The sequence below is a fragment of the Coturnix japonica genome, chromosome 7 (genome assembly GCF_001577835.2).
Source record: "Coturnix japonica isolate 7356 chromosome 7, Coturnix japonica 2.1, whole genome shotgun sequence".
In the NCBI taxonomy this organism is placed as follows: domain Eukaryota; kingdom Metazoa; phylum Chordata; class Aves; order Galliformes; family Phasianidae; genus Coturnix; species Coturnix japonica.
The window spans coordinates 13,343,262-13,355,806 of NC_029522.1; the positions used below are offsets into that span (position 1 = coordinate 13,343,262).

At 35.3% G+C, this 12,545-nt stretch overlaps 1 protein-coding gene across 4 annotated transcripts in view; it reads left to right on the forward strand.

Moving 5' to 3' along the window:
- SESTD1 (SEC14 and spectrin domain containing 1) overlaps positions 1-12,545 on the forward strand; it is a 50,380-nt gene that overhangs the window by 22,215 nt on the left and 15,620 nt on the right. For 3 of the 4 annotated variants that reach the window (XM_015868364.1, XM_015868361.2, XM_015868363.2), the window contains exons 6-9: positions 6,245-6,358; positions 7,360-7,457; positions 8,318-8,373; positions 10,814-11,025. In XM_015868364.1, coding sequence (XP_015723850.1) covers positions 6,245-6,358; positions 7,360-7,457; positions 8,318-8,373; positions 10,814-11,025 — 480 coding nt within the window. The remainder of the gene's footprint in view (positions 1-6,244; positions 6,359-7,359; positions 7,458-8,317; positions 8,374-10,813; positions 11,026-12,545) is intronic. The other variant, XM_015868366.2, reaches the window with a different exon arrangement.

Genomic DNA, 12,545 nt, shown 5'->3' on the forward strand with positions numbered 1-12,545 from the left:
GAACATGCACAAAAGATTATGTAACTATGATAGCAGTTCTATTCTTTTATCTTGTTGGGAGATTACTGGAAACTCAGTTTTTTGTTTTTGGAAAATTGTCTGTATTATCAGTCTTTCCAGGTGCTTTGGAAATTAATGTTGTTTGAATGGCAGCAGATCTGCTGTGCTTACCAGTTACTGAAGTGGAAACTTGCTCTTATAGTGCCTTGTACAAAACATATTTTGTTAAAAGGATTAAGTGTATTTTGCAGCCTTATCTAATTCTGGGTAATTGTCTCTTATTATATTCTTGAATGTTCATTTAAAGTTAGTTTGGGGAAAACTGAATTGGGAAGATGGCAGCTAAAGGTTATGTAGCTACTAAATATAATTCTGGAGATTTGTTCACCTACATAAATCTTTATTAATTCATAAGGATTTTATTCTGTTAAGTGTTTTATCAAACTTTATCTTGAGTAGATGCTTTCATTTTTCTTTCAGAAACAATTCTTTCATGTCAAAGAGTTCTGAAAGACTGGGTCAGGGGGATGGATTCTTTTTTGTAATAAGCTTTAGTGTTATACCAGGAAGGAAATGTTATGAGTTTGTCTTTAAGCTGTTTATCTAACAGCAGAAAAAAATTGTATTTTCTTTTTGAGTAGTTCCTTAAAGACAGATTTGAAAAGTAGTCTGAGTACAAAGAATGTCTGAATGACCACTTCTGTGCTAAGACAGCTAGATACTTATAAAGGTAATGGCTGAATTTTTGCTATTGAAAGTAGTTTCAGCTATGATAATCTCATAACTTAAAATTTTCCTGGGTTTCACACGTGTCTGTTTCCCTTCACTTGAATTCTTTGAGGGGACAGGCAAGGATGTTTACTCAAAGTATATTTCTGTCTTAAAGTTCAGTATGTAACACCTCGGTTGTAGCCTACTTAATCAAAAATGTGGTATTTTTTTCATTGCAAAAGGAGATCAACATGGTGATATCTATGATATGTTAGTCAACTGTACCACATCCCATTAAGAAACTGAACCAACAATCCATACTCAGAAGAATGATTTAGGAACTTATGTTTAGAAAGTATCTTAAGTTTACAAATATTCAAGTTCATGCAGACATAACATAAATGGCCAAGCCCCTGTGCTGTCAGGAATTCTTAAGCAGTATCTACTATTGAATATGGGTGCTTTTCTTTACCACCTGCCCACAAATAGACATAGTCCTGGGAAGCCTTTGAAATTGTGGTCTAAAATAATTTTATACATTCATTGCTATATTGAGTGTAATATTGCTAGTTTAAAGGATAATCTTTCCTAGATTCTTTTCAGTTTTTTTAATATAATGCAGCCAGAATCTGTTTCTAGACAGGTGAGTAGAATGGTTACAGAAAATATTTAGTAGTGAAGCAGGTATAATTTAAAATGATCACACAGGGAGATATTCTTGTTTAACTTCAAGAATTGACTCAGTCATTAATTTCCTAAACAGAATTATAATTTTGTAAGTCATTCTGTGAAGTATGTATCTGTCCTGACAGTATTTTCATTGTTGCCATTGATTATTTTTGTTTTCTGTTTCTAAGCTACATTTGTATAATTAAACCATAAGCATTTCCCTCTGACATGCAGTCTTGATCTGCAGTTCTCTTAAATTAAGAGTTCTGAAATTTTAGGAAGAGTAAAATAATTGGTATATTAAGTATGTAATTCATACAAACATGGGTCAAAATGTGTCAACTGCTTAAAAATGAAGTCAACCATGTAAGCATTTTTTCCTCAAACTGATATATCAGCTGTGTTCTTGTCAGGAGGAAAGCTTCGTATTTGTTCTTTTGGACACTTGTATCTTGGATTAAAGCAGGGATGGAACAGAGATTGGCATGAGTAGAGGGTAATAAAGGAGCAGTTGCTCTGTTCTTGTTGTGGTTGATAATGTTTTGCTCTAGAGTTCCCTCCTAGTTTAGAAGCACTGAAACACTGAGACAGCCTGCTTGCATGGAAGCTGCCATCAGCTTTGGGGCAGTTGTCATCCAACGGATGTTGTATTACACTGGTGAGCAGTTGTGCGTATAGAGCCACTACAGATGTTGATGAAGGGACTTCCGTGATACTGTCCTAACTCTTCCTTATTTTTTGCACTTGTTTGTTGTTTTTTGGTTTTTTTTTTTTTTTTTTCTGTGCAGTAATTCATTTTCTTTAATAGCATTCTTCATTAAAGGACAGGGAAGGATGAAAGAATAGTGGGAAAAATCTTGTAGTTTACAGACAATGAAGAATGACCATTACTAATAAGTAAGCCTTTGTTCTTCACTATTCATTAACTCTTGGTTATGTTACTAGCAAAACTGACTCAGTAAAAACACCCCTCCTTTGTGCTCCAGGTAGTCCTTGTGTTAGAGCTAGTAATGTATCTTTCCTCTCTTTCTGATGTGAGTACTGAGCACTGATAAGGCTATGGAAACCCCTTTATACAAAACTGCAGCTGTGTGTTTGTATATACTAGCAGAAAAGCCAAAACAATGCCCTACCTTTATTTTTCATGGGATGTTGGATTTGGATAACTATTAGTTAGAAAGACTGAGGTCACTTTTGGACTAATAAAATCCTCCATGCCCTACTTTGTGCTTCCTGATCTGTCTTTTATACCTTGTTTAATACTGTCGTATGAAGCCATCACCACACTGTCATTTTAGTTGTAAGGCAGAGATTCTGTGCTTCAGGGTGAGGTGTGGTGGTGAAGAGTTGCAAAGCTCTGGGAGTAATTAAAGGAACAAAAGGCTGTTGAGTGTTGTAAGTGTCGGATGTGTTTAAGAAAGCAACAGGAACTGACAAACGTGATTAGACTTTTTTTTTTTCTTCCCTATATCAGTCCCTAATTCAAGTGAAGTAACTCTGTGGTAGATACCTTCTCCAGCAGTCTAGTGGTCTTTGTTACCTCGTTATAGCAGTCCTTAATGTTCCAAAGTACAAAAATCCCAACCCCAACCATTGCTTATGGGTGGCTTTTTTCCCCTATGATCTCTGTGTTGTTCTTGAATTTTGAAATTATATGTTTCAACATGTATCTTTATATCCTCTCAGTTTTCCACTTAGAAATTAAATTTGGCACACTCAACCCCATATAATCTCTTATGAATAATAGTAATAGGCAGAGTGGCATTCCAGAGAATAAATGAATAACACTTTGTAAGTCACTAATTTCCTTATCAAGTCTTCCAGTTGACTATTTTATAGCAGAGGCTCTAAAAGAGGATTTCTCAGACTTTCCTAAAAATGGATATAGCAGTTCTAAATTTTTCTAATCATTGAAATGGCATTTATTTTAGTGCATATATCTTCCTCTGAATGTATTAAAAAAAAAAACAAAAAAAAAAAACCTCTGAATGTGATACATGATACATTTATGTGCCTTAAACCTGTGCCAAATCAGGGAATTATCCCTGTAGAGCTGGAGAAGGTAAACCTATGTTTGTCACTTTTAGAGTTCACTTTTAAAGGAGGAGGTGCTGAAAAATATCAGGTTGTGTGTGCCTATTATTCTTTTCTCTGGGATGGAAAAATGACAGTGTGTTATTATCATGAGCCCTGAAGGGGAAAGTGAATGAGTAGCTGAAGCAGTTGTTACTGGATGGGGAAGGAGAGGTTATTGGGAGTGGAGCTGACTGGTCTGTGTCTAGGTTCTGCTACCTGCTGTTGGGCTTTTCCAGAATGCCAGATGTTGTGTGGTGCTGGTCAGATAAATATTTAACTTGTATTTCTTTACACTACTCAGTGTTTAAGCAGGGTTTCATTATCATGAAACAGTGGAGTTTTTCTTCTGTGAAGAAGAACAACTTTACAATTACAGGGCAATGAATCACTGTCAGACCAGGAATGTGGGTAACTATGATTTGTCTATTTGAAGTGCCAGAGTTATTCTTGAAAAGTCATAAGGAATATAGTTCAATCCTTATATCACAGTATCCTGAAGCAAAATTTGCTGAAGAATGAGCACAGTTAGTTTTGTGTTTTTTTTTCCTTTTGGGAGGGGTGGGAATGTAAATGCGAAAGTTTAATCTGATTGTTTTTGAAAGCAAGTAGGATTCATACTTTGTTTTAAAACAAATACCAAGGAACAGGTTACTTTTTTTTTCTTTTATACAAAGGCTGCCTTCAGCATAATGTGAAAATGAAAGTAGGAGTTCTGTGGTTCAGGTTTCTCCACGAGCTGAAGTGCAAAGTTATGCTCTCAATCTCTGCCTTCTTGATTGAAACTTTCCCGTACTTTTCCAAAGCTGCTTATATATGTAAGCTGTTAGAATAACAAGTCATTGAAAAGAACAACTTGGGTATTGACTCATAGCATCAGAGAAAATCCTGGATTGGAAGGGACCACAAGGATCATTGAGTCCCAAATGAGCATGTCAAAGTTCAGTCTTTTATGCTTGTCATCTAGGCTATCAGAAAGGATGAGTTTTCTGAATTTCTTAGTGTTTCTTGGCAGAACTTTGGGGAAATGAACAAAAAACCCTTCTACTGGGGCCTGTTTGAATGAGATTTTTCCAAAATTATCAGCCAGTTATTAGATAACTGTGATAAACTTTTAGCATGCCTTCATGTACTTTTAATTGAAATGATTTATATTAAGAATGTTAGGTTTATGTCCTAGTAAGTGAATAAAACTTATAAAATATCACAAAGTGCTGTTGCAACTATATCTTTCCCTCATTTTTGTTTGTCAGTTTCTAAAAATGTTTTTCTAATTTTATTCCATAATACAACATTTTTACTTTTCACAAAACACTGGCTTGAGTTATTTCTGAAATGGCCTTCAAGTGTTACAGCAAGCTATTATTGTACAAAGCATGATTAGAGTAGAACAATGAAAGCTGTTACCGCTCCTCTAGGTTCTGAAAAGAACCGAGTACAGGTGATGATAGGGCTTCTGGTCAGTATCATGCAGGGCATGTTTGAAACCTTATTAACTCTGTCACCTTTTTAGCTGTTTCTTGTCAAGTGAGTGGGTAGAGTGGGTAAGGAAACAAAGATTCAGTAACTCTTTCCCTGCCTTTGGTAGACCTGTCTGTCCAGACTTAATCATTTATCCCTTAAAAAAATCTAAGCTGTTCACATTAATGTAAAATCATAGTCTACTGTCCAAAGGCTATTTGGATTTTTAAAAAGATTTTTTTTTTTTAAAGTCAACACTTCAGTCATTTTTGGGTGGGGAGGAAAAATCAGTCCAGTTGCAGGCAAGCAGTGGAATATTTCTTTTTCTTTTTCTTTCTTTTTTCTTTCTTTTTTTTTTTTTTTGATACAGTAAATGGTCTTCATTTGTACCATTGACTTTTTTCCCCTTGCTTCTCAGCCTTGTTTCTTACAGTCCAGTGGTGGGTGGCTAACCAAAACAGTAGTTTAGAAGCTTCAGAGAGGCAGCTTGCATATAAAAATAGTGAAGTTGTTTAATTTAAAGCATATGGAGAGAATTGCATCAGCACTGCTGCTAGACTAGATCAAAACAGGTGAAACTCTGTTCAGGAACCACACTTCTGATGCCACCTTAACTTAAAATTATCTTTTGTCTTCTCCCGGCCTTCCTCCAAAGGGTTCAGTAAAATACTCAGAATTAAGTGGTCTCAGTGCAGTCTGTCATTTTATTCAAGCAGTTTGCTGTTGGTTTTTTAGAAATCTTTTTCGAAGGGATATACTTAGCTATGAACCAGCTGCCTGATTTACATTGTTTCTGTACTGAAATGTCCTGATTGAGTGAATTAATTTTTTCTTCTTTTTTATAAACTCAGAGGGATGTACAGAATGTAAAAAATACCTAAACTGTAAAGGTATGCAGCACGTTTGCATGATAAATACAGGTACTTGGCTTGTGTGGCACGAAGGACTTGGCGGCATGATATCCTGCTACTTTGTTCACTGAAAATAGGTCACGCAAAGTAGGACTTAATCAAGAAACATCAATTACCATGAGGAAAACAGCCAATAAGTGTATTTCTTTCTCCTACTGTAAATAGACAGGGTGGTATTGTTGATGCTTCTAAGGGATTGTGCATGAAATGTGGTCTGTGTCAAAACTACATGCCTCTGTTAGACCCCACTTAATTGCAGTCAACTGGACTTCATTGGGATATTTATCATTAAGAGGGTCACTTGTTGCGAGTCACTGAAAAGATACGCTCAGTACCTCCAGACACACAGCACAACTTGTCAGGTACTTAAGTATAGACATTACCTAAGCCTGTATCTGATACATATTTTATTGCTGCAGGTTATTTTGGTGTCTGCTAACAAGTTGACTCGATACATAGAACCATGTCAACTAACAGAAGATTTTGGAGGAACTCTCACCTACGATCATATGGATTGGTTGAATAAGAGGCTGGTTAGTTTTATTTCCTTCAAATGTCTTGTTCTTGATCCATGGTTTTCTATTCATGTAGGAACCTTGCATAGAATTTGTCCTGTATGTAGCATTGCAGTCACATGCATTTCATGATTATAACTGAAGTAATAGGAGAGCTCTACTAAGGAACCTACAGACTGTTATTCTCGTAGAAGAACCTGAGTGTATGATGGAGTGGCTACAGAGGGGTTTTTTTGGTTTGTTTTTTTTTTTTTTGTTGTTGTTTTGTTTTATTTTTTGCCTCCTAATAAAGAAATACATAAAAAAGGAAGAAATACTTGGGAAGTGGAGACAAGTCTTAAGGTACTCTATGCTGAAAGCTCTATCACTGCTGTTTTCCCAGTGGATACAGAGTTGCAGTAATCATACAGGGATAACTAAATCTGTTACAGAAACGTAATGTGAGCAATGTCTGACTACACAGGCCTTGTTATATTGTTACCCCTGTATTTGAAGAAACTAGTCAGAATGTATATTTTCAATCACAAGTATCTCTCTTCTACCTTGGAGTTATTTATTACAATTATAGCTTGTTCATAGCAATGAAGGTTTGGCATTTTCACAAAGCTGATTATTTTTATCCATTCAGCTGAGCTATTCAGTGCTTTTGTAAAAACCTGATTTGGCATTATCCCTGAGATTTACGTAAAGATAGAGGCATAAATGAAATGGTGGACTAACTATGTCCAGAAGAGCTTAGTTTCTGTAGAAATATTTAAAAAATAAAAATAAAAATAAATGGATTTCAGAAATCAGTTCATCATATTGTGTGATATTTCTTATCTTCCTAAAGACTTCTGGTGCTTATAAGTATTTGGTGAAGAAATCTGTGCTCTTTCTGCTGTACCATCTGAATATTGGGAAACAATATGAAAGCTGAAATATATTATCAGAACTACTGGATAAATCTGTATTGGTGCCCTCAATGTTATATCACTTACATTTTGTATTTCTTAATTTAAAACATGCATTTTGTTTAGGTATTTGAAAAATTCACAAAAGAATCAACATCCTTGCTAGATGAACTTGCTCTAATTAACAATGGAAGTGATAAAGGAAATCAACAAGAAAAAGACAGGTATGTGGTTAAGTTTTTGAAATTCATGGTTTTTGATATTAAATTTCATCAGAAATCAAAATGATCAAAATATAAAAATAATATAATACTTCAAATGTCATATGAACTATGTAAGGACATTTTCAGTGTTAAAAAAACAGATTATGAATTTTATCTGTGTGGATGGATGCTTATTTGGCTATTGACTACATACAGCTGCACTTCACTTTTGATAAATGAGTACAAAGAGCAAGAATTTAATGACTGTTTTAGAGAAGCTTAGAATCAAAATGAGGAAGACTGATTTACTCTGGTACTCTGTTTTCCAGTAAGTGGTTGATTGCCTGATGTAAGTAGACTCCAAAAGCAACTGAAGAACTGCACTTTTTTTTTTTAACCTGTCTTTATCAATATCATCATACTAAACAGTGTTAAAAGCAAGCTCATGTTTTCAATCGTTTATCAAATTCATAAAGATAATTACGCTTTCTATAGATTTACAAAGAGCCTATGCATTTAAGGTATTAGTCTGAGATACAGAAGATCTGAGTTTCAGTTTCAGCTTCAGTTTTGATTACAAATCTCATTATACTGCATAAGTCAGTGGGGCTTTTATCTTGTTCTCTTATTCTTGCTGGCAAGTCTCATTCCTTGAACAAAGCTTCTGCCACTGCTGTGCAGTTCTGTAAACTACAGGTACTACTGTTTGCCACTTGATCTGCTTTTCTCATGTCGTGTGTATACCGAATATCCTGGGATGTGAAGAAAGAAAAGTAACATAGTCTCTTAACAGAGTGTGATAGCTCTGGTGTTGTTTGAAGCTTTTTAATACTACTGTAATGCAAATGAATTATTGATATTTATTTATTACTTTATTCAAGATCAATAGATTTGAACTTCCTTCCATCAGTTGATCCTGAGACAGTACTGCAGACAGGTAAGTTGAAAAATAATAATGTCAGTTAATAACATTCATTAATCATTTTTGTTCCTCACTTGAAAGCAGAGGGTGTGCTAGCTGTCTTAACCAATGCCATAATGTAATAAGCTTATCAATTAGTGTCATCTTTGTTGGGAGGGGAAAAAAAAAAAAGCAATGTCTCTTGTCTGCTTAAAATCATTTTTAGTAGTGTTGATAACATCTTTACAGTGTTGCCATAATTAGTAGGTTTAATTTGAAAGTACATTGCTTCTAGATGATGCTGATATGTTGGCCTCTCATGGAATGATTACTTCTCAAGTAGTCACCAAATGGCAGTGGTATGAATAGCGTTTTTGCATCAGCCTCATTCTGAACTGCCTACCTATGAGCGTGAAGCACAGTCTTTCTGACCGTTCCATTCTTGGACTCTCCCTTGAGCTTTAAACAGTTTGGTTTCTTTGAGATGATGTTAGGGTGATTATTATTACTGGTGACTTATTCCCAGTAATGCAGAATGGCACTGTTGATTTGGACTAGAAATATGCTTAAAGATTTTATAGAGTAGGAAGCGAAGCACAGCATTAAGTTGGTGAGTCTGAGGAGTGCTCATAATCCTATCTTATAACTGCCCACTACATTCATGATGTGTGATTTGTGTAGTGTCTGCTACAGAGAGTTGCTGGCTCTGTGTATGCTTTAGCTTATTGAGATGTGGGAGAATTCTGTAAGTGTTAAAAGGTTATGTGGTTATTGTTATAGTCTTTAATTTTTTTTTAAATACAAAACATCTGTAGAAACTGTCAGACCTTAGAGCCAAATTGTATATATTCCTCTAACGGACCATGCAACAATACATGATTTTTTCTGTGAGTAGATGGCTCCCAGGGAAGTTTGGAAGCATTGTCTATTTTATAATGCTATATTGTAATGATATTTTTATAGTTCTAAAGTACAGTAATGTTCTTCAAGCCATGGGAGTTCCCAAGAATCTTCTTTATGTTGTTGTTGTCAGATCCACTATCTTGAAAGTCAGAATCAAAAATCATTTTTTTCCCTGGTTAGTGTCCTATCTTTAAAGGGCAAATAACAACAAACAAAAAAAAACCCAACCAAACAAAAAAACACCAGTGAATTTATTTTGTTGTTCTGAGCTTTAGATGCAAGTTTTCTGTCTTTCATAATTGTTGTTGCTTTTGCTGGCTGTAGATCAAGATGTGTAATTCTTACAGCTTGATAATAGTTTAGTTTTTAAAAAGTTTTTTAATCATGAAAATATTAATTACTTACTGTGAAAGAAACACAATCAAAATGTAAGATGAAAATGTAATATGGTTTATAGAAACCTTACACTGTTTTTCCTGCAACTATATGTGCTTTGTAGTACTTTAGGATGTGAAATCAATGATATTTATTTCAAGAGCTTAGCAAAATGCGTTTGAGTTCTTAGGACATGATCACCTCACAGTAAGAAGGACAGATTAATTTACAGATGCTTGTTGCAAATTCCAAAGCCTTTGGCATTCTGTCTAGTTAATACTTGAGTTTAAAGTCTGTTTTTCTGCATTTGCCTGGAGGTATTGCAATTACTATGCTAGTGTTTGATTTTTTTTTTTCTGTTGTTGTTCCTATATTTTGGTGAACTGGCACATTACCATTTTAAGACCTGCACAGTTGTGGGATTGGCAGATTTTTTTCACTCCTTCATCAAGATGTCTTTACTGAACAGACACTTTCACTTGTTAACTTATTCTCTGAGCTACTGCAGATACAAATAGACTGAGTTGGCTAGTAGTGTGGAGTTTACATCTTGAAAACTTTACCACAGCTTAACAAAAACTCACTTTCTTTGAGCAGTTTAAGTGGAGGATTAAGTAGACAAACTTTTATTTTCATATGTATGAATGTCTTTGCTCTATGGAGAGTCTATACCATAATATGGTGTCTAAGAGCACAAAATAATTCAGGTTCAATTCCACACTTTCAGGGAAATTTTTATACTTGTTAGAAATCTTGTGAACTGACAGAAGCTCATGCTTAATTTGTTAGTGCTTCTAAATAATTTATTCTAAGAATATGAATTATGTGAGAGAAATATTTTGAATGCTACATGTGTTTTACAGTAGACCAGAATACTTACAGTTGTTCTAGAATCAGCAATTTGCTTTGCACATATTTTCTTATATTTTTGTCTGTGTAAATGTTAAAGCTATTATATCTTTCAGCGATCTGAAGTATGACACATGATTTCTGCCCTGTTTTGGAGCTGATACAAATCCTAGGCTGTGCCTGATGCTCTAAATGTTAATGGAATGGTGTCATAAAATGTCCATAACGCATGAAAGATTATTAGCTGCAGAAATGGACTTTTAGACCATCCAGCAGTATATCTGCTGACTCATCACCTTGTGCTCATTTTGTATCTGCATTAAGCAAATCATTATTTGTCTCCTCAAAGGCCATGAGCTGCTCTCTGAGCTACAACAGCGTCGATTTAATGGCTCAGATGGAGGAGTGTCGTGGTCTCCGATGGATGATGAGCTGCTTGCTCAGCCGCAGGTCATGAAGCTCCTAGACTCCCTCCGAGAGCAATATACCCGCTACCAGGAAGTTTGTAGGCAACGTAGCAAGCGAACTCAATTAGAGGAAATTCAGCAGAAGGTAATGCAGGTAAGAATTAAGTTCTTGAATGCTGTGGGAAGCAGGTTTAGGCACAAGACTCAGCCTCTATTTTCTGAACTAGGAATCAGAAGTGAGGAGCTTTTTGCTAGTTATTATGTTTTCTCTTATTCCTAAAACTTCAGTGTACTTGTTTGACTGGATGCCTTATGCTTTGGCCACTGGCATGCACTTGCTAAAGTCTCTTCTGATACAGTAGGAGCCATTAGAATGTACTTAGCTCCACCTGCTTTCATCCCCACAGCAAAAAACCTTCACCACATCCCTTTGTTGCTCACTTCAACAGTGTGCTCTTAACTCATTAAAGGGTGGAATACCTGACATTATAGCAGAGAACATTTGCATGTTAGATGCATTTGTGTCATTATTCCTGAGTGTTTAGTTTTCTTCTAGTTTCTATTACTTAAGGAATGTTGTCATTTATTCCTTTATTTGTCCAATGGTGAATGTCTTAGCAAAGTTAAAAATGGTTAAACACTATTTTGTCTCCTTTGACCAGGATGGATAGACTTCTTTTATTCAATTGTTGTCGAAGGTCTTAATTGGTCTTGTCCTTTGGAAACAAGCATGTAATTGGCACTTTCAACATTTTCTCAGCATAGTTTCAGAGATAATCAAGGAAATGGAAGCAATTTCTTTCTCTTGTGTTTTTCACTTGAAATTAGTTTTGTTTTTAAGCTTTCTGCGTCATTTGAATATGCACAAAATAGAATGGATGTTGCTCTTAACCTTTATACACTAACATTTGTAAAGCATGGGGAGCGTGAATCAAGTATTCACCCTTCACAGCGTTCCAAATAGGGAAGAAAAACTAGCCAATCTTGATCTAGCAGCAAAATTAGCAATCTCAGTAATCATTTTCACTTCTGTAGTCATTTGAATGATTATAAAAGGAAAAGAAAGTAAATGTCATCTTTTGATATTTTTGAGCTGGAAAGAAAGATGTATAAAAGGTGAAAATAGTAGTGTATCGAACATTAGCGTGGCGGTGGATGTAATTGGTTGAGAACTGTTCTTCCCCCCCTTGTGGTAAAGCTTTATTTGTTGAAGGAGATGTGCTGGTTGAGATTAAATTTATGGCCTAGGTTGGCCAACAGCCATTGTTAATGCATTTAAATAGACTTGTTTACTGGAGCGTCAGACTCATTTTGCCACCAATTTTATTAGGAAGTCTTTTGTTTGCTCCCTCTACCCTATGGATGCTGCATAGTAAGTGAACTGAGTCTCAGTACACACAGCAAGATATATTTCAATATTTTACTAGGTTAGCCAGTTTTATTTTTAAAAAAGTACATTTTAATGGCATGAAAACATGGAAAAATCCATTAAGTATGTTAAACTTATGTAGTTTCCTTTTGGCTTGGGGGGGGGGGGGGGTTGGGACTTGAGCTCATGGTAAATTAAAGAAGATAATGATGGTCTGGAGGAAAATGATGGAGGGAAACTGGCATGGGATTTATTTTGCTGAAACAAACAAGAATTTGCAGTGTAAATGTGCTTGCAGCACTTTC